General features: G+C 47.2%; 1 protein-coding gene across 2 annotated transcripts in view; it reads right to left on the minus strand.

Annotated features, from left to right (window-relative positions):
• Positions 1–4,412: 4,412 nt before the first annotated feature.
• PIP4K2B (phosphatidylinositol-5-phosphate 4-kinase type 2 beta) overlaps positions 4,413–24,927 on the minus strand; it is a 30,552-nt gene continuing 10,037 nt past the window's right edge. For both annotated transcript variants that reach the window (XM_053363103.1, XM_053363104.1), the window contains exons 3-10: positions 24,212–24,308; positions 21,075–21,227; positions 18,686–18,832; positions 17,317–17,355; positions 14,280–14,393; positions 12,200–12,458; positions 8,860–8,963; positions 4,413–6,122 (exon numbers count right to left, since the gene is read on the minus strand). In XM_053363103.1, coding sequence (XP_053219078.1) covers positions 6,042–6,122; positions 8,860–8,963; positions 12,200–12,458; positions 14,280–14,393; positions 17,317–17,355; positions 18,686–18,832; positions 21,075–21,227; positions 24,212–24,308 — 994 coding nt within the window. In that variant the 3' untranslated portion in view covers positions 4,413–6,041. The remainder of the gene's footprint in view (positions 6,123–8,859; positions 8,964–12,199; positions 12,459–14,279; positions 14,394–17,316; positions 17,356–18,685; positions 18,833–21,074; positions 21,228–24,211; positions 24,309–24,927) is intronic.

Below are 24,927 nucleotides of genomic sequence, written 5' to 3' on the forward strand. Positions count from 1 at the left end.
GTCCGAGCGTTTTGCTTTTTTTAATTTTGCCCTGGAGTTTTCACCGCAAAAACTCACTCTTTAGTGCTCAATCAGAGCAAACGTTAATTCTGGTTTGCTGCGGATGGCTGTTTGCTCCGATTGAACTTTAAAGAGCAGGTTTTCATGGAGAAAGCTCTGGAAGAAAAACAAGCGCTTGGACACAAAGCTTTAAGGTGCGGACTGTGCCTGGAAAGAGAGGAAGGAAGTTAAGCGTGGATAAGCCCTCACTTTGCACAGAAACCAACTCTCAACTAGATTTTCTTCTCCTGAGTAGATGACCTCATCTTCTCCTTTGTGATGACCAAAGCATGCAGGTTTAAACTAGGAGGACCGTGTAGCTAGTAGCCACCGAGAGATTCCTAAACAAATATGTCTAACCCCTTAGGGTTCAGGCTTTGGCATCACCAGAGAGCATATACCCAAGGCAAGAGAGCAGACAGAAACAGCATGTACTGTGGCTGGGCACAATCCAGCTGAGAATGTGCATCTTGAGAGCAAGACTGTTCACAGGAGCAGAACTAACACACACAGAGAGAGATCCTTCCAACTGAAATTGCAATTTCAGGCTGTCTTTTGCTCTCTTTTTTGAGAAAGCACCACCAAGGTGTTCTCCAAGAGCCAGAAAATGCTTTGCTTCTGTGGTGCATGTGTGTGAGAGATTAAAAAGATGGCTCTCAGCTGACCTCTCTTGCTCAGGGGGAAAGTGCTGGCTGTTTACAATTCCTTGCCTGGACCGATTACGGCCGATGCTGGCTTTTGAAAAGGGCGTTCTGTCCAGGCAAACAGATGTTGTTTCGCTCCACCCTGCACTTATCCACACTTCTCTCTGTCTTAAGGATCTTGGGGGGAAATGACCATATAAATCACTACTACTAAATCCGCAGATGGTGTTCAAATGCTCACTAACAACAGAAGTGTCCGGTGGCCGTTAGGTTCAAGAGTAAGCCAGCAGCCCACTGGCTGTGCAGGCAAGCTGCGCCCTTCGTGGAAACAGCTCACACTTAGAAAAGGACATCAGGGCAAGTGCAAAAGTTTCAGAATAGACTCCAGAGAAAATGTTAAGCACCCTTGATGCGGATGCAAAGTTGCATCGTCAGTGCCGTCACCTTGGCCCACACAACAAAACTTAAATACACCACGACACTGGCCTCCTTATGGTTATGGATGCAGACAGTTTTAATGTCGGTGCTCGGGGGGGAAAGGAAACCCAGAGGTCACCAAAATCCGAGGGAAAGCAAAAGGTTCTTGATGGAGTGGGGGAGAAGCTTGGGGGGGGGGAATTAAGAGTGTTCAGCTGCAATTCAGCAGCACATCGTAGTCATGATGGCAGGGGGCACTTCCACAGCACCAAAAGAAGCAACTGCCTTGATTAGAATATCCTTTACACATAATTCATGTTTACTGGATTGCCAGGTTCGTCTGATGTGCCATAGGAGGAAAATAATAATCTAGTTCTGCACTATGGTGACTCAAATTCTGCCATGAACAATAAATATCCTGCCATTCTAGAACTAACTGTGCACTTTTCTGCTTATTTCACAAAATATACTTCCAAAATTCATCGGAAGAATTTGGAAATGCTTGATACTAATCCGGCATGGAAGAAGATGAAGATGAAGATTGGCAATGGGCAGTGGGCCAGAATCAGACCAGAATGATGGAGCTCTCAAGTCTCCTGCCCTGGTTTCACCTGTTTTCAAGATTTCTATCTCTTAAATTGGAGGGGAGGTCTGTGGAGAGGCAAATCTAAGGGAAGAGTAAAGGGCTCTAAAGGAGCCTTCAGCAGGCTTTGTGGGGAAGGGAAAACCCAACTGCCCTTGACCTGACAATCAAACCCAACATTAGCAGGAGAGAAGACAAGGCGAACCACACAACCGTCCTGCTGAGCCCAGGAATTATCTCCAAAGGCTCCACATTAATGGCCAATAGTTAATCTGGTGCAATATGCAGAAGTGTTGCAGACCTGACCACGTCCTCATCTACATGCAGTGGTTGGGAGCAGAGCTGAGAGGCGTCATACTTGGGGTACGGTTTGGTAGTTGGGGGCAAGAATGAATGGGGAGCAGCTTTGCTGAAATGGGACTTGCAGAAGAGACAAAAAGGGGAGATTAAATTGGACAGGGTGAGGGACACAGCAGAAGGCTACAGCTACGAGAGCGGGAGGAAAAGTTTGCTGATGGGGTGCACTTAGGGAGAAGAGGCAGAGCGTTGGGGGTTGGCAGGAAGCCAAAAACAGACGGGCTTCATAGCCAGGGAGCAGAAAACGAATTTAGGAGAAGTGAAGGTAAACGGTCTAAACAAAGAGGTCGGCGCAGGATGGACAAAGAGCGTTAGTGAGAGGTTCAGAGTGGAGAAGCTTGGATAAGTCACCTAGCACCTGCTCATGCCTCCCCCTGGAGAGCTCTTCGGGCTAAGACTTCTCATATTTAGGTCTCCAAACAGCATCCAATAAACGGCTTGCAGTTTTGCCTACAGGTGAGCGACACTTAGGAGCCCCCAGATACTAGTGGGGTTGGTTGAATGGTTAGAAGAGTAACTGGCTGCCCGCACTCACTCCTAACGGGAGCAACATGCTTATTTTAAATGCTCATGGGCTTCGAAAGGAAAAAGAAATGTCAGTGCTTGCCCCCCCAGGGCATACAATCAAAAGGATGACTGCAGGGAGAAAGTAAGGCTAGCAAGATATGGAAATGACTACGTTACTCAGGCTTTAGGTGGGCTAGGGATGAACCGGAGGGGATTGTCTCAGCCCCCGAGGGTGTATTCTCTGAAAGATTTTTGCTTTTTGTCAGTGGAGAGGTGGGCAGACACAACCCATATCCATGGATCACATTCCTCACCTTACAAGAGAATGAAGGGGTTTATCAAGCCAAAAGAATTGGCTTCTGAAGGGAGACTGGGAGAAAGAGAAAGAAAGAAAGAGAGAGAGAGAGAGAGAGAGAGAGAGAGAGAGAGAGAGAGGGGTGGTACTGTTACAGGGAACCAGGCAGAGGGCCTTCTTGGTAGTGGCACCCGCCCTGTGAAACACCCTCCCACCAGATGTCAAAGAGAAAAACAACTACCAGACTCTTAGAAGACACCTGAAGGCAGCCTTGTTTAGGGAAGCTTTTAATGTTTAATAGGTTCTTGTATTTTAATGTTCTGTTGGAAGCTGCCCAGAGTGGCTGGCGAAACCCAGCCAGATGGGAGGGGTATAAATAATAAATTATTATTATTATTATTATTATTATTATTATTATTATTATTATTAGCAAGGTTGTGTTGAAGGATGGAGCTTCAAGCAAATTAGATGAGAACAGAACTGACAAAGATGTTTGAGAACAAGGGATTTTCAAGGGGGGCAGGGGCAGAAGAGAGAAGGTCAATGGGAATGCAATGGGAAGAGAAGGGGAGAAAGATAGGGTGGGCCACAGGTACTTAAAAAGAAGAAGTGTGCCTTGAGCTCCCGGGACGGAGCCTGCTTCCGTATACCGATTGAGTTTGATAGACTGAATATTTAGCCCATGATGGGCTAGATATGGCCTCTGGTTATCAGAGGAAGGAAGCTTCCAGGTGCCTGTTGCTGGGGCACACAAGCAAAAGAGGGCTACTGTGCTCCTGCCAGGCTTCCCAGGAGCATTTGGCTGGCAATTGTGAGAAACAGGAAGGTGGGGCCTTTGGATCGGGTCCCAGCATGACCAGGAAATGTATCCCATCCCGCCCCCCGCCCCCCAGGGCTAACTGCACTGCCAAGCTTCAAAAAGGACAGACGTTGGTAGGAATATCTTCACCAGTGTTTGGCGCGGATGCTTGCGTATTTCTAATGGCAACCTAGCGGAAAGTAGGGTGAAATGGCTTTTAAGAGTCGAGATGCAAGCGCCCAAGAAATGGATCCAAGAGTGGAGAATCTTCCCAGGCTGTAGGCTCTTATTTCACAGTGGGTTTCGAGCGCATGCTTCTAGAGAAGAAAGGGGCCCTTTCAAAGCTTTCAAAGCATTTCCGACCTGCCGACATCCCCATTCCGACTCTGAAAAGTATGCTCACATATTCACAACCAGTTGTAGTCAGCTGGGCTGGATCTACACTGATCTTCTATAAATAAAACAATCTATAATTCTTAATGGCAGTTTCCCATTTCCGGTGGAGTTCTGCTCTGCAGTGCCCTCTGGTGTCACATTTCAATAACACGTTTTTAACATTATAAATGACAAGTGTAGATCTGCCCCATGATGCTTAAAACATAGCAGACGGTTGCAGCTGATCTGATAAATTAAAGTCACAAGTGAGAAGAGGAGGGACTTTCTTATCCTATTCCTAATGAAAGGTTTCATTTAGGCTTTTAAGAAACCTCAATCTATTTACAGCATACTCCACCATTTTCAAGTTTTGCAAAACTTTCTATGTCTTTACAATTGTGGAATCAATTTTCTTTTTAATCAGGCGAGGCGGGGGGGGGGATCCCATCAGAGAAGAAGGGGCATATACTACAAGGGAAGGGGGAAAGAAGGAAAGAAAACATTCACCACATTCTCAACAAGACAGAATCCACAAATCAAGAACTATACTACACAGCACAAGACACAAACTCCCCAACAACCACATTCAGGGTAAGAAAGGCCTATGTGAGAAACAGTTTCAAGGCAGAGTAAGCAAAGTGTCTTGATTGCAAGGTGACGGCTCAAAAACGGTTATATCCATCTTAAAAAATAAGCCAACCCACAAACAACCCCCCCTCCCCACCCCACATAAGATTTAAAACATGGAATCAACGCGTTGCATTCCAAATCTTCGGCAGTTTCAACAAGCGTGGCTGTTCAATCCAACGTTACTGTCTGCAGACGTAAGAGGGGGGGAAAGTTGCAATTCAAATGGGGCAAGAACAGTTTGCTTTCTTGAAGAAAACCGACCTAGCACAAATTATTCCAACGTTCTGTCCTAGCTCACAGACAGTCTATCTTAGTGGTTACGGAACAGTCAGCTGCATCGATTTATAATGTTTCTTTCCCTACGTTCTAGGATCATGTTGTTCCCAAAACTCCAGGGAGACAGATTTCCAACACACTGATTCACAACAAAATATGCTGCTTTAAAAAGTGGCGGCCTTCTCATGGCAAGCACCGTCTTATGGGATTCGCAACCGGATCCAGGGTTAAAAAGTTGGCTGAACCATGATTGGCTTAACACTGCCAGAACATCAGTTATGTTACAGAGGCAACTGAGTCCAGGTGCTCCAAAAGAAATGTCTTTGCAACTCGTCCGGAGAATGATTTAATGTTGCCACACCCCCTTCAGAGTCAGTCTCTTCGCCAAGGGCCTTCGACGTGGTCCAGAATGACCGGTGTAAGAATTCTTCTGTAACTGCTTTCCTCCCATTGACTTGCGTGAATTTTTAAGCAGCCAACTTGCCATCGTATTCCACCCCATCTCTTTTGAAATGAACATTGGTGCAAAATAATAATAATAATAATAATAATAATGGGGAAATGTAACCCAAAGGGGAAAGTTCTCTGTTTCAATTCACTTAAAATGGCTTTTGCACATCGCTGTAACAGTTTCCCCTCCAAACGGCAAACGGTTATTCCCATCCAGTTCTTAGAGAAAGAAGCAACAAGTGGTTGGTTTGTTTTTTCTCGCTCGTAGTGAAGAAAAGCAGATCCAATCGAAGGGACAAATGTCTGTGGAGTTTCTGCTATTTATTCACATTTGCGCCTGACCTTCAGGAGACTGTGATACTCTTCAAAGAGAATTCCTCAGGTTTATGTTTGGATTTTGTCGCAACCAAAGAGAGAGAGAGAGAGAAAGAGAGAGAGGGAGAAAGAGAGAGAGAGAAACCTCCACTTTTCCACCAGGTCAAGCAGAGTATTTGGAGGCCTACAGCTATGAGTTAGTTTTCTGCTAGGTCACACGGTTATCGCACATTCACTGAACATCACACCCCAGCAGAGGGAGGTGCGTTCCTGTTGCTCTGGAAGGTCACATCCTGCACCCACCCCCACTTTGTCTTCTCCCTCTGCGTTTTTTTGCCAAGGATGGGAAGGCAACTATGTCAGGATATTGGACATAAATTCGTTGAAGCGTTTTGAATACTGCTCTGGATTGACTGTGGAAATCTCTGCTCCGGCCTGGAAAACAAAACAAACAGATTAAAGCAATAAAACCCTCTTTACGGGCAAGGGTTGGTGCAATAGCAAATTCTACGTTGCTTCGCTTTGAGAGTTTGGAAGCTGGAAGTCACCAGTTTTGTGGAACTGGAATAGAACTGTTACTACAAATGTAACTTTCTATATGGAAAAAAGGGATAAAATATTATTTTTATTTTTTAAAAGTGTCTGGAAGACTCGCAATTTATTTGCTTGCTTGTTTAATTTCTATACTGCCCTTGATCAGAGGAATGCAGGGCGACTTGTAATATAAAAACACAAAAATATACAACATTGTAACGAATGAAAACAGTAACTCCTGCCACACATACACAATTTAAAGGCCATAAATTGTATAATTAGCTAAAGACCTGGGGGAAGAGGACTGCTTTCGCCTGACCCCTAATTTCCCCCCCCCCACTGACCCACATCAATCACCCACTGAAAGAAGCTGGAGTTTTGCTTCCTCAAACATGTTCAGTTGCAGGCAAGCGATCTAATCACCTCCTCTGTGAGCTCTGGGCAGGAATACCCACGGGAGACTAGCGAGAATGAACGCTCAGCTGGAAGATGGGGCCCAGGCTGTGGGTCACCAAGATGGCGCTCATAGGCACACCTAGAAAGGCCCACAAGCAGGGGTAGAGGAAGAGGGGTGTGGTGGGGGCAGGCCGCCCCAGGTGTCACCACTGAGCGGGGGGGTGTGCCAAAATGCTTGACGGCACTCACCGCGGGGCCTGCAGTGCGCCCGAGCCACACGTCTCTCTTGGGAGTGCTGTGGTGGCTTGGGTGCCGGCAGGCTCCGCTCTGCCCTAGAGGGTCTGCCCGCTGCCTCCGCCTCAGCTGTAGGGTGGCTGAATGGGAGGAGGCAGGCAGACTCCTCGAAAGCCTTGCGGAGTGTCCTGCCCCGGCTTGGCCCCGCCCCCAGAGGCGGCTGGCCCCGCCCCTGGGCGCAGGGCATGCACATCGCCCCAGGAACCCAACCACTGCCCACAAGGTCCTGGTACGCCAACCCCTTCCTCTACGGCAGCCTTTCTCAACTTGTGGGTCCCCAGATGTTGTTGGACTGCAACTCCCATCATCCCTGAGCTCTGGCCTTGCTAGCTAGGGGTGATGGGAGTTGTAGTTCAACAACATCTGGGGACCCACAGGTTGAGAAAGGCTGCTCTACAGAGATTAGCCTTGACATATGGGTGGAGCTCAGAAGACACGCACAACAGCTCCCACAGTACGAGGAAGGTTAGTGGTAAAGCTAGCAAACATTTCTTGAACATGTCACTCATTTAGTCTTGATGTTTCTGAAACCCCTGTGGTTTGAAAAATCCAAACGCCACACATACCCTGATTAAAAGGGCCAATTCCAGGCAAGGAAGGAAGCACTCTTGGGGGTACTTCCCTGAACATGAAAAGGGCAAACTCCGTAGTAGGAATGACTAGGCAAGCAGGTCACAATTAGGTACAGTGTTACCTTGGTTCTCAAACGCCTTGGTTCCCAAACACTGAAAACCTGGAAGTGTTCCAGTTTTCAAACGTTTTTCGGAAGCCGAACATCTGATGTGGCTGTCGGCTATTGTTTCCGGGGCGCCTGCACCAATCAGAAGCCGGGCCTTGGTTTTTGAACATTTCAGAAGTCAAACAGACTTCCGGAATGGATTAAGTTCGAGAACCAAGGTACCACTGTATTTGGCGCTTTGGGTTTTGCTATTTATTTTGCATTTTTATTTTTGAGGCCTGGGTTCCTCTCTTTCTGTTTTTCTTTCTTTTTGGTGTGGTGTTCTGTATGCAGCGTTAAGGTTTAGCCTAGGGGCCGGCATGGGCCGGATCACTCCTGCGGAGATCCTCCATGGGCCGGACAGCACAGCATGACGCTGGGAATCGCTTCTGCACATGCATGCCCAGACGCCAAAAACTGCGTCTGCACAGAAGCAATTTCTGGCATCTGGGCATGTGCAAAAGTGATTTCCAGAGCCGCGGAAGAGAGGCCCCGTGCCGCGCCGGTTTAGCGCAGCACGTGGGGACTCACTGAGCAGTCAGTTTGGGGGCGGCTCATGGGCTGGTTAAATGGCCTCCGTGGGCTGTTTCTGGCCCATGGGCCTTAGGTTGATGACCCCTGGTTTAGACTTATTACAAGTTATTGTGAAGTTTAAGTTAAGTCTGCTGCAACTGGATTTCTTATGGACAGTGCCACTCCTGAATGTATTGGATTTGTGACCATTCTGCTCCTTTGCCATCAGTAGCAGTAAAGCTCTGCTGTATGAAATGCAACGTGTTTAAGTTGTTACTCTGCTAACTATACATTGGAATCTACTCTATACTGAGTAGAATTTACCATATTTTTCGCTCTGTAAGATGCACCAGACCACAAGACGCACCTAGTTTTTGGTGGAGGAAAACAAGAAAAAAAAAATTCTGAATCTCAGAACCCAGAACATGCAAGAGAGATCGCTGCGCAGTGAAAGCAGCAATCCCTCTTGCTGTTCTGGCTTCTGGGATAGCTGTGCAGCCTGCATTCACTCCATAAGACGCACACACATTCCCCCTTACTTTTTAGGAGGGAAAAAGTGAGTCTTATAGAGCAAAAAATACGGTACATGACAGACACAACTTGTTTAATTGATAAAGACGGGAGAAAAATTGCCCCCCCCTTTAACACTAGAATGGCATCCCACAAAATTTTCCAGCAATAGGTTCTGAGCGAGCAAAAGGAATGGTTTTGTCTTACCCCGTGTTTCACAGTTTTGGCAGCGTGCGCCGCTTTTTTCTTTGTGTCATACGGTGTGAGGATATCTATAATGGCCATGAAATAGACCTCCTTTTTAGGGGCACCTGATTACAATGAGAGAGAGAGAAAAACTGGTTAATCAGGCAAAGAGTCATATTTGGGGCAGGCAGCCTACTCTTTGGCTAGCAAGCACAGTTCAAGTATGGCCAAATGTTTTTGTGGTTAGATCTGTGAGTTGAGGCCACCTTTCCAGCCCAACAGATGCAGATGGGGGGGTGACTGTAGTATCTTGCTGACAATCTCAATGTGGCGGAGCATGACCAGAAGTCAGCAGCTGCTCTGAGCATCTGCAGAGCGCCTCTCCAATTGGCTTCATGATGCTTGACTGGCAGTTGCTTTGTTTTGATTCCCCCCCCCGCCCCCCGGAAAAGGGCCTTCCCACTGCCAATGCACTAGCCCCCCTGGCTTTCGACTGGAGGGGTGGAGCAAGAGAAAGGGCCACAATAATAAGGAAATGAAAAGCTATTGCTCAGACACACCTAGCAGAGACCAACAGCTGTTAAGAGACAGGAGATCTCTCCACGGAAATCTCATGTTATTAAGATTAGCAATTTGCCAACTTTTAGGGAACCCATAACAAACAGAAACCTGTGTGCATTTCAAAGGATTCTGGGCCACAGTCTGGTTTATGCTGGACACTGGCCAGACCTGCTGGGCCTTACGAATGATCCATGGGCACTGCAAGTGTGCCCAAAAACAGACCCAATGCTCTCCGCTGTGATTGCACATTGCTGGGGAAAGTCAGGGCTGTGTACACACACACATATAAGATTTGCTTCCTATCCAGTGCACTCCCATCACTGGTTTGTGAAGATATGTACACATTATGGTATGCCGGCTGAGACCTTACCTGCCTGCGCACTGTCTGGCCAGAGTGCTGCATGCTCTGGTTATCTCCTGCTTGAACTTCTGCAACATGCTCTACGTGGGGCTATCTTTGAAGGTGACTCTGAAACTACAACTAATCCAGAATGCGGCAGCTAGACTGGTGACTGGGAGCAGCCGCCGAGACCATATAACACTGGTCCTAAAAGACCTACATTGGCTCCCAATACGTTTCTGAGCACAATTCAAAGTGCTGGTGCTGACCTTTAAAGCCATAAATGGCCTTGGCCCAGTATACCTGAAGGAGCATCTCCACCCCCATCGTTCAGCCCAAACACTGAAGTCCAGCTCCGAGGGCCTTCTGGCGGTTCCCTCATTGCAAGAAGTGAGGTTGCAGGGAACCAGGCAGAGGGCCTTCTTGGTAGTGGTTCCCGCCTTGTGGAACGCCTTCCCGTCAGATGTCAAGGAAATAAACAACAATCTGACTTTTAGAAGACATCTGAAGGCAGCCCTGTTTAGGGAAGTGTTTAATGTTTGATGTTTTGTCGTATTTTTAATATTCTGTTTGGAGCTGCCCAGAGTGGCTGGGGAAACCCAACCAGATGGGAGGGGTACAAATAATAATAAATTATTATGATGATGATGATGTTAGCCACAATCCATATCTATCCTGTAGATTTCTGCGAAATACTATATTCTGATGCATTTCCCCTTGGAACCAGTTTGAATCAGATTTGCACACATGTTCCACAGGAAGGCATCCATGCGTTCTCTCTCCCCACTGGTGTGGACAGACAGCAGACAACTTGGAAATGCGTCAAACTGTACTGATGCGTACAATGATGTGCAAATGTGACATGAAATGCAACGGGGGAAATAATAATAATAATAATAATAATAATTAGTAGTAGTAGTAGTATTTATTATTTGTACGCAGCCCATCTGGCTGGGTTTCCCCAGCCACTCTGGGCGGCTTCCACAAAGACCAAAAATACACTAATATGTCATACATCAAAAACTTCCCTGAACAGGGCTGCCTTAAGACGTCTTCTGAATGTCAGGTAGTTGTTTATCTCTTTGACATCTGATGGGAGGGCGTTCCACAGGGCGGGCACCACTACCAAGAAGGCCCTCTGCCTGGTTCCCTGTAGCTTTGCTTCTCGCAGTGAGGGAACCGCCAGAAGGCGCTGGACCTCAGCGTCCGGGCAGAACGATGGGGGTGGAGACACTCCTTCAGGTCTAGTGGGCCGATGCCGTTTAGGGCTTCAAAGGTCAAAACCAACACTTTGAATTGTGCTTGGAAATGTACTGGGAGCCAATGTAGGTCTTTCAAGACCTGTGTTATGTGGTCTCAGCGGCTGCCCCCAGTCACCAGTCTAGCTGCCACATTCTGGATTAGTTGTAGTTTCCGGGTCACCTTCAAAGGTAGCCCCAAGTAGAGCGCATTGCAGTAGTCCAAGCCTGAGATAACTAGAGCATGCACCACTCTGGCGAGACAGTCTGTGGACAGGTAGGGTCTCAGCCTGCGTACCAGGTGGAGCTGGTAAACAGCTGCCCTGGACACAGAATTCACCTGCGCCTCCATGGACAGCTGTGAGTCCAAAATGTGAGTCCAAAATTATCACACTATGTTTTAAGAGGGCAATGTGTACACAGCTAAGGTTTGGTGCAAGCTGTCATGCATTGGGATGGAAAGAGTAGGCAGGCAAGGGAGCTTTGGTGGTTGGGTGATGGTGGTTCAGGGAGACAAGGGTCTTGGGACACCCAAGAGAGGTGCTTCTCATACTTGGATCCCCAGCTGTTGTTGGACTACAACTCCCATCATCCCTAGCTGGCAGGACCAGTGATCAGGGATGATGGGAGTTGTAGTCCAACAACAGCTGGGGACCCAAGTTTGAGAAACACCGGGAGAGGTATTTCAGATTATTTTCATTTCATTCAACTAGCCAGCCACAATTTTAATAATAAATAATAATAATAATTTATTATTTATACCCCACCCATCTGGCTGGGCTTCCCCAGCCACTCTGGGCAGCTTCCCAAAAAATATTAAAATACTGTAATACATCAAACATTAAAAGCTTCCCTAAACAGGGCTGCCTTCAGATGTCTTCTAAAAGTCTGGTAGTTGTTGTTCTCTTTGACATCTGCTGGGAGGGCGTTCCACAGGGAGGGCGCCACTACCGAGAAGGCCCTCTGCCTGGTTCCCTGTAACTTGGCTTCTCACAGTGAGGGAACCGCCAGAAGGCCCTCGGCGCTGGACCTCAGTGTCCGGGTAGAACGATGGGGGTGGAGACGCTCCTTCAGATATACTTCAGATATAATTTTGTTGCAAAATGCCTGTGGTCCGGGAACCTATCAACACAACACTCTGGCTTCCATCCACAGGACTTTAGACTGGGCTTCCCATCTCCTCCTTTCCACCCTATTCACCCACACCAAACCAAACACTCACTTTCATGGCTTTTCATAGCGTAGACATCCACGGAGGGATCAAACTCCCCAGGCCCAAAAAACCGGGGGAAGTTGAGAAGGTTGCCGGGACTGTCAGGCGGGGTTCCATAAGAGCCAATGGGGTTTCCACCAATGCCGTCGTTCTCGCATTCTTCGTCTTCTGCCCGGTCCTCAACTTCCATCTCCTCTTGCTCAGCACGGTCCACGTCGTGAATCCCCACCAGCAAACTGTAATCCATGATCTTCAGCTGAGCGAGAAACTGGAAGCCAACAGAAAGACATTCTCTCTCTCTCTCGCTCTGTCTCCGGCTGCTCTGATCTCAAGCTATGATCCTTTTCAAACTCCCTGCATCAGCTTCAAGACTCTAGATCTCTTACCCTGGACTCCTGCATACTCCTGTACCTTTCTGTTCTTCCTAATCCTTCCTTCTGTCCTGTTTTCGCTCTCTAGAATCAATTCAGAACGTATCCACCAAATTCACCCTTTTGCTCCAAAAGCCCCCATTCTCCATACCAGCAAATGACAAAGGCAAACTTTATTCTGGAATTAAGACTGGAGGAACACTACGTTCACCATATATATACACAGAAGATATAGATAGATAGATAGATAGATAGATAGATAGATAGATGATAGATAGATAGATAAATAGATAGATAGATAGATAGATAGATAGATAGATGGATAGATATGGATTGTGGGCTGTTGTGCGACTGTTCCAGCCAGAACCGTGTGCAGTCCTGACCAGGTGGCAACAAGAACTCTGTTTTTGACGCACCGGTTTGATCCTGGCAGCTCCTGAGGGCATGATTCTCTGCCTCTTTTCTGTCAGCCTCCTCTGGGTTCAAATAACTGCCCTTCCTCTGCGCTCCCTATATATATAGGCTGGGCTTCACCTCTATGAGGTCAGGCGATTGTGCTGCTTTTTTGTGTTGGCCGAATCCTACCGGGAGCGCAGAGGAAGGGCGGTTATTTGAACCCAGAGGAGGCTGACAGGAAAGAGGCAGAGAATCATGCCCTCGGGAGGTGCCAAGATCAAACTGGTGCATCAAAAACAGAGTTCTTGTTGACACCTGGGCAGGACTGCACACACGGTTCTGGCTGGAACAGTCGCACAACAGCCCACAATCCTCTTATGTCTGGGAAGTCAGGTGACACCAGATAACCAATCCAGTGCCACTGACTGGCTGATACAAAACTCCTGCCTTTGTCCAGCCCGGGCAATTTGTCCTTGTGGGAGACCACTGCATCTACCGTCTGCACTCCTGACTATTGGCTTTCATTCATCCTGCTGTCAGACAATTAATCACCAGCCGAAGGCACTTGTCCACCTCTGAGCCTCAGCACCAAACGCTTGGGAAGACAGAGCGAATGAAACCCTGTGTGAGTGGGCACTCTGGCCTCACTCAAAGCTCTAATTCAAACATACCATATATACTCGAGTATAAGCTGACCCGAATATAAGCCGAGGCACCTAATTTTAGCACAAAAACCTGGGAAAACTTATTGACTCAAGTATAAGCCGGTTCAGCACGCCACAAACCTGGTGGTGGCGGCAGCGGCGGAGGAAGAACAAGCAACCTGAAAGGGCTCCTTTTGGGCTGCTCGTCCCTCCGCCGCCTGCCTCACTCGAGTATAAGCCGAGGGGGGGCTTTTTCAGCATAAAAAATGTGATGGAAAAGTTGGCTTATACTGAAGTATATACGGTACAGTGGTATCTCGGGTTACATACACTTCAGGTTACATACGCTTCAGGTTACAGACTCCGCTAACCCAGAAATAGTGCTTCAGGTTAAGAACTTTGCTTTAGGATGAGAACAGAAACTGTGCTCTGGTGGTGCAGCAGCAGCAGGAGGAGGCCCCATTAGCTAAAGTGACGCTTCAGGTTAAGAACAGTTTCAGGTTAAGTACGGACCTCCAGAACGAATTAAGTACTTAACCCGAGGTACCACTGTACTTCAATTCATGTCCATAAGCATTCTAACTTACAGGGGTGAAAGGCAAAGATCTCCCATCTATCCTATCCAGGTTTATGGACAAGATTTTCCGCTCATTCGCATTTTCGCTCAGCAAATCCTACCTCGACGTCTCGCTTCAACTTCTCCAAAAAGTTCTTTTTGCTTTCCTCTCCAACGTGGAGCTTTTGGCCTTCATTCAGAAAGTCGTTGTCCTTGAAGGTCGGCAGGTCCTTGGCCTAGAGAGAAGATGGAGCTGGAATAAGTGCAAAATATATATATATATATCCCTCAATTTCACGTCGAGGCTGGATGAGATCCAAAGAGGTCACATCTATCCAGGAAAGAGGCCTTGGTCATAACAGGATGCTCACTGAAAAATGTCAGCTCTCTGAGGTGATGGGAAAGGCAAATTCGACGCTGGAAGCGTTTAGGGAGGGGATGAAATATACAACGGGAATTATTGGCCCAGGAGCTACTGGGGGCGAAAGCTCAAACACCCAGAACAATCCTCTCTCTGACACACATGGCACAACTCTTCTGGCAGCAGACTGAAAGGCACCAAGGGCTGTGATGTCTTCTGAGGCTGCAGGGTGACTTTTCCAACCCTGGGGAAATTTTGGTTTCCTCTGGTTTGTTGGGACCATAAAAAGCTGCAGTGCTGCCACACTTACAGTACACGAGTCCTGGGTGCAGTTTTTTCTTACCCATCTCAAGAATGACAGTGTAGCCTTGCGGACGGGTCAAAGCGACCTGTCTACAAAACTCTTATTGCTGGCTGTCAACAATGCTAGCCAGAAATAGAACTTTCCTGTTTAGGGACAAGCTCTTGGATCAGCCGATTCTGGAGACAAGGAAAAAGGGAACATGTTCTGGTTGGGAGTTTCCCAGAGTTATCTGTCTAGGCGCCTGGCAATCAGATATTAGGAACAGCTAAAAGGGCTCAGCTGTTCAGAATTCTTAGGTCAAAATCTGCACAAAGCAGAATATCAAAATCCTACGGCCTTATATGTAGCATCTTAACTGCTCTTAACGCAGGTGGCGCTGTGGGTTAAACCACAGAACCTAGGACTTGCTGATCAGAAGGTCAGCAGTTCGAATCCCCGTGACGGTGTGAGCTCCCGTTGCTCGTTCCCTGCTCCTGCCAACCTAGCAGTTCGAAAGCACGTCAAAGTGCAAGTAGATAAATAGGTACCACTCCGGCGGGAAGGTAAGCGGCGTTTCCGTGCGCTGCTCTGGGTCGCCAGAAGCGGCTTAGTCATGCTGGCCACATGACCCGGAAGCTGTACGCCGGCTCCCTCGGCTAATAAAGCGAGATGAGCGCCGCAACCCCAGAGTCGCCCGCGACTGGACCTAATGGTCAGGGGTCCCTTTACCTTTACCTTTAACTGCTCTTAGTACAGATTTAGGAATATGACCCATTTGACTCTCTTACTCACATATATCTCTTCATCTGAGTCTTCATCACCAATATTCATCAAACATGAATATTGTATCTACCGTGGGCTCAAGTACTAGCGGTAACGAGGGCCTGAAGTTCATGAGCGGAAGCCTAGACCTTCCTCTTCTGCATTTTTCAAAAGTCAGCAGGTACGCTAACAACTATAGCCAAATGGGCAATTTTATTCCTTCCGCAACTTCCTTATGTGTGAGTGAAAAGACTTCTCCGCACTGCACTGCTCGTGATCTTCTGGGGCAACTGCTTATTTGGCAGGGTTAAATGCCATTTTCAATAACCTGCAATCACAAAAGTTTGATTTTCAAAAACCAACTGAGAATCGAAATCCCAAAAGACACTGGTCGATTCTTAAGCGTTCTTTTGGACGTACCACCAATATGATGGGTGTGAGCACCCCCCTACAGCAGAAAAGGCCGGTCCCAAAAGACATTTTTGGTACGACTGTTTAGGGCTCTGATGCACAGTCTGAAAGGTTTATACTCCCGTCAGGTTAAAAATATTCGGTAATCTGAATATCTAATCAACTGGCAATCCCTAAAATAGGAGAAAAGCCATCTGGCTTTTCCGGATTAGTACAAAAAACAGGACAGAATGAGGGGGAGAATTAAAATACTTCTTAAATAACCAAATGGAAAAATAAAACATTGCATTAAAAGAAGAAATCATTTCAGGCATTTGATAAGATTCTCGTTTCTAACATGAAGGAAGCCGTTTAAGACACACACACACCCCCGCTCACTGGAGACAAACATATATCTAGCATAATTTGGGAGGTGGAAGGGAAGACATAGGAATTATGTTTGCTTATAATTACAAAGAAGAATAATCCTGGCTGAGATACACACACACACACACACACACACACACACACACACACACAGAGTCTGAAAGGCCTGGACAGGCAGGCTAGGCAACCAGCTGCCCATTGGACTATCCAGTCATTGGAGATCTCCACCTGACCGTACTTATTCACTTACTCCCCCCTGCTCCCTGCCCAATCTTATGGCTCAAACGAGTCTCTCAAGTCCAGCCAAACTGAATCAGATCCTCTGGTTTGGGGAGGAGCAACTTTCTAGAAGCGTACCAGCTGCACAGTCCACATATATCCAGCAACCACGATTACCAGGAAACAGCCCTGATAACCAAACTAGGGTGCCCTTTTCTCTGTCACCCATCAAAAGGGGTTCTCGCTTATTAAATGAGCCGAAATATTAGTTGGCTGGTCTGGTGATTAATGCAAGGGTAAGCCACTTTTATTTTTCCAGTTGAGGGCGGCATACCCTTGGGAGCAATCCAGCAGGGACCACATGCTAACAGTGGATGGGACCACAGCCGAAGATGGGAGCATCCTGTCCCTCCCTCTCATCCATTTCTCTCTGCTATACCCCTTTCCCCTTCTTTCTCTCTCTGCTGCACCCATTTCTGTCTTTCCCTCTGATTCACTCTTTTATTTAAAATCAACAGAATGAAACTTCAAGAGAGGCTGTTTGCTCCCTGCTCTCTCTAACATTGGCAATCAAAAGTTATGAGTTAAATGGGGAGATGCAGCTATATTGCTTATTCAGCCACCTCTCCAACGCCCAGCACACTTCTAAAGCTAAGGGGGAACTGCACCCCCTTTCCTCTAAGCCTACCAGAATTATAGCCACGGCAGTGAAATTTGTAGATTTATTCAGAATGCCTTCCCTGACTGTTGCTCTTACCTTTTCCTTGTCACTGGCTTCCCTTGCTACCGTTGAACCCTGGAAAGAAAAGGGGCGGAGACATATTTTAGAGCCAATAAACTTAGTATTTAAAGAAAAAATAGCCCCCAGTGTTGAACCTTAGATAACCGAGAGCCTTTCTGAAGATTTCCAGCAGTGAGAGACAGAGAGACTTAAAACCAAATTCACAGTATTAACAACAAAAAAGCAAACCCATTTTATGCAACCAGTGGGATGAAAATTCAGATTTTAAGATTGCTTAAAAGTTGGGGGAGCCTATGTGAAATACGGTTGCGCACGTGACACACAAGTGCAGGAACTTAGTACACAAATATTTAACTTCCGGCTACCACGTGCATAACATGTGTAGCAGTTCTATGCAGGCAGATATTCTATGCATCGGTCAGGAGACTCTTTCACACTGCCTAGAGGGGCCCCAGAAGACTAATGTAGAAATCCCTAAGAAAGCCAGAGCACAATAACACTGCAGTGTTAATATCCGGTTCCCTCAAGTGGTCTCCAATAACATCTCACAAGCCTAAACTCTACCATGCGGTGTCTGAAAAGGACTTCTGGCACACTAGATGCAATTGTACAAAACCACCCTACAGCTAAAAGGGACGCGGGTGGCGCTGTGGGTTAAACCACAGAGCCTAGGGCTTGCCGATCAGAAGGCTGGCAGTTCGAATCCCCGCTACGGGGTGAGCTCCCGTTGCTCGGTCCCTGCTCCTGCCAACCTAGCAGTTCGAAAGCACATCAAAGTGCAAGTAGATAAATAGGTACCACTCCGGTGGGAAGGTAAATGGCGTTTCCGTGCGCTGCTCTGGTTCACCAGAAGCGGCTTAGTTATGCTGGCCACATGACCCGGAAGCTGTATGCCGGCTCCCTCGGCCAGTAAAGCGAGATGAGCACTGCAATCCCAGAGTCGGCCACGACTGGACCTAATGGTCAGGGGTCCCTTTACCTTTACCCTACAGCCAAACGCTCGAAAGCTGAGATTCTCAGGATACCACTCTCCCATGACGAGAGACGGGATCCACATGCAAGCGGGTAATCTGTGACATATCTGAAATCATCTTTCCCCCTCTTCCCCACCCAGTTTGTTCATTTGAGCATTTTTAACTATGCTCTCTCTCTCTCACGTGGTATACAGTAAAATAATTAAAACACCTCCAATGTCCATCTCCTCAGGAAGAAAACTGTCAGACTGTCCACTACAGGAAAGAAGTTGGAATGTAATAAAATGTAATAACAGCATACTGGATAAGGCCAGCGGCTCATTTGGCCAAACATCCTGTTTTCACGATGGCCAGTCAGATGCGCAGAATGTGGCTCCACGCAAGATGGCTTGTGTTATAACGTCCCTCACCTTGAGATCGTATTTCCGATGCACTGTCAGCCGATGGCTGAACACGTTCCTGGTGACCACCATGTATGTTTCCACGCCGTCTACAGTGAGCCTGTACATACCAAGGAACTGGGGGAGAAGTGTATTCCCATGACATTCCACAATGAACTAAAGATGAGAGGAGGCGAGGAGAAAACAAGAACAAGAAGTCCGTCAGAATCAGAATTTCAGCACAGCTTGATCAAAAGGGACAGGACAGCTTCAAATCTTGCAAGTGTATTTGAGACACTTAAACATACAAAAAAAGGTAAACATTTCACAAGAAGAGTTTGGAACCCGAAAGGATTCTTTCTTTTTAGATAAAAGAAACCTTTGAAGGTGACCCGGAAACTGCAATTATCCAGAATGCAGCAGCTAGACTGGGAGTGGCCGCCGAGACCATATAACACCGGTCCTGAAAGACCTACATTGGCTCCCAGTACATTTCCGAGCACAATTCAAAGTGTTGGTGCTGACCTTTAAAGCCCTAAACGGCCTCGGCCCAGTATACCTGAAGGAGCATCGCCACCCCCATTGTGCAGCCCGGACACTGAGGTCCAGCTCCGAGGCCTTCTGGCTGTTCCCTCATTGCAAGAATTGAGGTTAGAGGGAACCAGGCAGAGGGCCTTCTCGGTAGTGGCGCCCGCCCTGTGGAACGCCCTCCCATCAGATGTCAATGAAACAACTATCTGACTTTTAGAAGACATCTGAAGGCAGCCCTGTTTAGGGAAGTTTTTAATGTTTGGTGTTTTATCATGTTTTTAATATTCTGTTGGGAGTTGCCCAGAGGAGCTGTTGTTGTTATAGATAAGTGATGATGATTATTATTAATGATTTCTCCTCCTGGAACTGTCGTACACTCAGGTATACATCCTCCAGTACAGATTTGGGTTTCTGTGGTGGCTGCTCCCAATATATGTTTAGAGAGCAGTGAGCAAAGGCTTGCAAGGAGTTATGGGAGAGTGAGACCTGCGGCATTGTATTGGCTGTGATTTCCTGTGGCAGAGATGGCGAGACTGTGGCCCTCCAGTTGCTGCTGAATGTGGAATGCCCAGGGAAGGTAGCCTGGCACCTTCATCATACACCTGTAGGCGCCAGGCAAAAACGTTCCTTTTAACCAGGCCTTTCCTATGGTTGATCTGATCTACATCCTATGCCCTTTTAAAATGTGGCTCTTTTTTTGGGGGGGGGCTATTGGGCTGTTGTTTTTATTTTTATTATGTACAGTGGTACCTCTGGTTACATACTTAATTTGTTCTGGAGGTCTGTTCTTAACCTGAAACTGTTCTTTTTTTAATTTTTTTTATTCAAAATTATAACAAAACATATTTTCCAAAAACATATCCTTATTCCCTCCCCATTTTTCCTCCCCCCCTCCCCCCCAAAACACACCCCCCACCCCACCCCCCGACTTCCCGCAGTTCCAGTCTTTGGTTTCTCCTATAATGCTATTTTCTGCATGTTACAGAGTTGTATAGATCCTCCAACTGTTTAGCTAATTATTATCAGTAAAAAAAATAAAAAATTGTGGATGTTTATTCAAAACCTGCCAAGGAGTCCAGTTCACTTTGTTGCCTCTTCAAATACTTTGTGAAAGGTTCCCATTCATCCTTAAAGTCACAGTTATCCTTGTCCCGTAGCTTATGAGTCAATTTTGCCAGTTCTGCATAATCCATCAATTTTTCTTACCATAATTCTTTAGTTGGGAAACTGTTCTTAACCTGAAGCACCACTTTAGCTAATGAAACTGTTCTTAACCTGAAGCACCACTTTAGCTAATGGGGCCTCCCGCTGCTGCCGGAGCACGATTTCTGTTCTCATCCTGAAGCAAAGTTCTTAACCCAAGGTACTATTTCTGGGTTAGCGGAGTCTGTAACCTGAAGTGTATGTAACCTGAAGAAAATGTAACCCGAGGTACCACTGTATTTTGTGGTCTTATATCTTGAATTTATTCTGTGAACCGTCCTGAGACCTTCAAGTATAGGGAAGTATATAAACAATAATAATAATAATAATAATAATAATAATAATAATAATAGTGTCCCTGGATTCTTTGAAAAAAATCTGGTAACCTTATGGGGCTCCATGGTGAAAGCCTTGCATACTGTGCTTTGGAAAACCAGAGTAGGAACTAGTTCAATTCAGAACCAGAAATGTCAATTTAGACTGCAGTGGGACTGAAGAGGAAAACCTGGCTCTACTGTGGGAGCCTAGCAAAGCAGATAATCAGAACTGCTTTCTTGTCCAGTGCTGGGAAGGCAGGAAGCTCCCACAGAGAAATGACCCAGAATACAGGCATCACCAGAAATAACGCTTCCCAGTCATGCTAGCTTAGTGCTTAAGACACCCTTTTTCTCTCCACCTCCCTTACTTGGTGGTACTTCTTGAGGATGTTGTGCATCTCTGCGACGTCTTCACTCGACACCGCCTTGATGACAAACCGCCGGTCGTAGGTGGTGAGGAAACGGACCCCGCAACGGCCGTGGCTGTCACTGTACACCGGGGCGCTCCGTGTCACGGAATTCTACAAAGAGGAAAACAAAAGAACAAGGAGGAGATGCACCGGCCGCCTCTTCAGACCAGCCCTGTGAAAGTTGGACCAACTTCACTTGATGCAGGAGTAAGAAGGACATTAAACACTGCATCAGAAACAGACCATGCCATGCCAGTAGGGTGCCAGGCCTTGTGCACAACAGAACTCCATTATGTTGGCATGCCTGCACTTTAATATAGGTAAAAGGTAAAGACCCCTGGATGGTTAAGTCCAGTCAAAGGCGCCTTTGGGGTTGTGGTGCTCATCTCACTTTCAGGCCGAGGGATCCGGCGTTTGTCCACAAACAGCTTTCCAGGTCATGTGGCCAGCAGGACTAAACTGATTCTGGTGCAACAGAACACCGTGACGGAAACCAGAGCGCACAGAAACGCTGTTTACCTTCCCGTCAGAGCGGTACCTATTTATCTACTTGCACTGGTGTGCTTTCGAACTGCTAGGTTGGCAGGAGCTGGGACAGAGCAACGGGCGCTCACCCCGTTGCGGGGATTCGAACCGCTGACCTTCAGCGCCAGCCTCTCCCCTTAATATAGAGCACTGTGAACAAAGCAAAACACTACGTCCCTCTTCTTTCAGATCCTTGGCATCCCATTTTTAAACTTGTTTTTTTGCAATTGAAACCAAGAGTTGCTGTCTCGTTTGTTGCTGCTGACTTTAAAAGGTAACCAATCAGAGGAATGCATTTTGAACCAGCAAAAATGGCTGCCCCTTAGGAAACTCCACTAACCACTGGCTGGAATGTTTATGAATATTCTAACTGCTCAGCCAAGGGGAAAGGTTAGCAATAAAATATCGAAGTAGCTAACTCATTGGAATCAGTTCTCTAATTTTACCTCGATCTAGTTTTAGCAGTCCTATTTTCTTTCCACGTTTCTTTCCCTGATGACTGACAGAGCTAAGGTTTGGGGGTGAGGAGTGTGGAAAGGGGAACAGAGGGAAGCACATAGACTGCAAACGTCATGTCCCTTTCTTCACTGAAAGCTCACTCACCATGCATGAACACACACACACACACACACATACACACCTTCTGGGTATTCAGTATATTTCCAAAGCTGCTTTAAACAGCTGCAGGTGTAGAAACCTCTTGTTTTCCGATCAAAGCTGGCATAACAGCTTATATACCAGGATTGCATTCCAGAGCAGCTATCGATTTCTAGACCAGACCTTTGCCCCTGAAAACACACTCAAACACAAGCCTGTCCGGGAAGAGGCTGGCACTCTGGACTGTGCTGCACATCCACCATCTTCACTGTGTCTAGTGGTGTAGTGGTCCAGGGTCACGGGGCCGGGGTCAAAGACCTGTTGGCATTTCTGCAGCAGGGTCCCCGTCTCTAATGTCTTAGAGCCACCCGAACAGCACAAAAGGGGAGGTTTATAGCCCCTGTATGCCCCAAGCCTAAGCATTTAGGGGCACCGAAAACACAAGGTGCTTCCATTTCAAGAGAGCAGGGTATGAGCTCTGTTGCAGACAACAGAGTCACTCCGAAATAAGTACTCTAAATCAATTGCCCATGTACGAGCACAGAATACAGTAGATTTAGCTGAAAGGCAACACATGGAGAACTGCACCACGTCCTTAATTACTATTATTGTATAACTGTAAGATTATTGTGAAGGGACGCAAGTGGCGCTGTGGTCTAAACCACAGAGCCTAGGACTTGCCGATCAGAAGGTCGGCGGTTTGAATCCCCGCGACAGGGTGAGCTCCCGTTGCTCGGTCCCTGCTCCTGCCAACCTAGCAGTTTGAAAGCACGTCAAAGTGCAAGTAGATAAATGCCGTATTTTTCGCTATATAGGACGCACCGGACCATAGGAGGGGGAGAACAGGGGGAAATTTTTTTTCTTGTTCTCCCCCTCTAAAGCAAGGTGCGTTCTGTGCGTTCAAGGTGCGTTCACCCGAAGCCTCCCGCTGGGCTCCAGAGGATTTGGGTTCCTTTTGACCTGCTCTTTGGGGCTGGTGGGGGGGAAGCGCTGCTTTCCCCCCTCGCCAGCCCCAAAGACCAGGTCGGGGAGCAGCGCAGAGGCGGTGCGCCGCCTTCCCGCTGCCCCCCGAGCTTGTGGGGTTGCGGGGGGGGGAGCGCTGCAGCCTTCCCCCCCACCTTCGTACAGCCTTTGTAGCCTCCGCAGGACAGCGAGCTGAAGGCACCCCGCTGCCCTGCGGAGGCTTTGCGCAGCCGTCCACAAGCTAGAACAGTGAGACGGAGCGCTGCGCAGCGCTCCGTCTCCCTGTTCTGGCTTTGGGCTCAGCTGCGCAGCCTGCATTCGCTCTATAGGACGCACACACATTTCCCCTTAATTTTTGGAGGGGAAAAAGTGCATCCTATAGAGCGAAAAATACGGTAGGTACTGCTCCGGCGGGAAGGTAAACGGCGTCTCCGTGTGCTGCTCTGGTTTGCCAGAAGAGGCTTAGTCGTGCTGGCCACATGACCCGGAAGCTGTACGTCGGCTCCCTTGGCCAGTAAAGCGAGATGAGCGCCGCAACCCCAGAGTCAGCCACGACTGGACCTAATGGTCAGGGGTCCCTTTACAATTATTGTACAATATTAGAAAGTTGTATAATCTCAGAAGAGGCGTGGCTGTGCTTATCATAAAGGGGCTCACCACTTCTGAATTTGCTACAGCGCTGCAGGATTTCCTTTCCATTGCTTGCACGGTCAGCTATTGCTCTCCTCCTCCTCCTCCTCCTCCTCCCTGAACCTCCCCATGAAAAGTAACGCTGCTACTTCCCACCTTGGCCCCAGGGACTAGTATCTTTGGACTTTGCCTCATCCTGCATCCTTCACGCTGGACCTGTCTTGCTTCCAGTGAAGCAAGCTTCCTCCTGCAAGGACTTCCCCACTGGCCTCCCCCTGCAAACAAACCCCAATCCCCTGAACAAAACCCTCTGCAAAAACCACTCCCAACATATTGCAACCTTTTGTTTCGACTCATCCGCTTGCTTGAATGCTCCATACCTGATAATCTTGATCGTCAATCGCAAACCTTTCGCGGAGATTTCGGAACACTAGTGGGCAGTACTCCTTGAATTTGAAGCGACTTGGGAGGTTCTCCCTAGAAACAGATGCAGAGAAGCTGTCTTTCTTTCTTTCTATTTAAATAATCTTTATTAATTTAATTTACACACTTATACAAAGAATTTACAATCTCATACTACAAAAAGAAAATTAAAGAAAAAACAATTAAGGGGAAAAAAGAAAATACAGAAAGAAGAAAAGAAGAAAAAGCAAATTTACGTACATAAAAAAACCTTAATCTTCCTAATTAATACTTAATTAAACACTTACATAAAAAAGACTTCTGACAAAACGAGTCTTCCAATCTTTCAGCATTAAGATGTAATTTGGTTTTATATACACACTAACTCACAGTCTCCATTCTTTATGGAGCACAAGTGAAAACTGTTCTCTAATATTAAGCCTTTTTTAAAAAAAATGGAATCATTACTTCTGCCTCTTCATGAGCAGTCCTTGAGATCTCCCCTTCGCAAGATGGCAAAAACTCATGTCAACCTCTTTCAGGATGGGACTGGATCCTCTTAATTCATATAATTTTGTGTAGTGGACAGTCACTGTTCTTTTGCTATAACTCGACCCAAAGCTGGTAGCAAACAAGTTCTATGACCTGGGCATGTGCAGGCTTCCAAGGAGGAAGTGTGGTCTGCATAATTAGG

Source organism: Podarcis raffonei, chromosome 13 (assembly GCF_027172205.1).
Source record: "Podarcis raffonei isolate rPodRaf1 chromosome 13, rPodRaf1.pri, whole genome shotgun sequence".
Classification (NCBI taxonomy): Eukaryota; Metazoa; Chordata; class Lepidosauria; order Squamata; family Lacertidae; genus Podarcis; species Podarcis raffonei.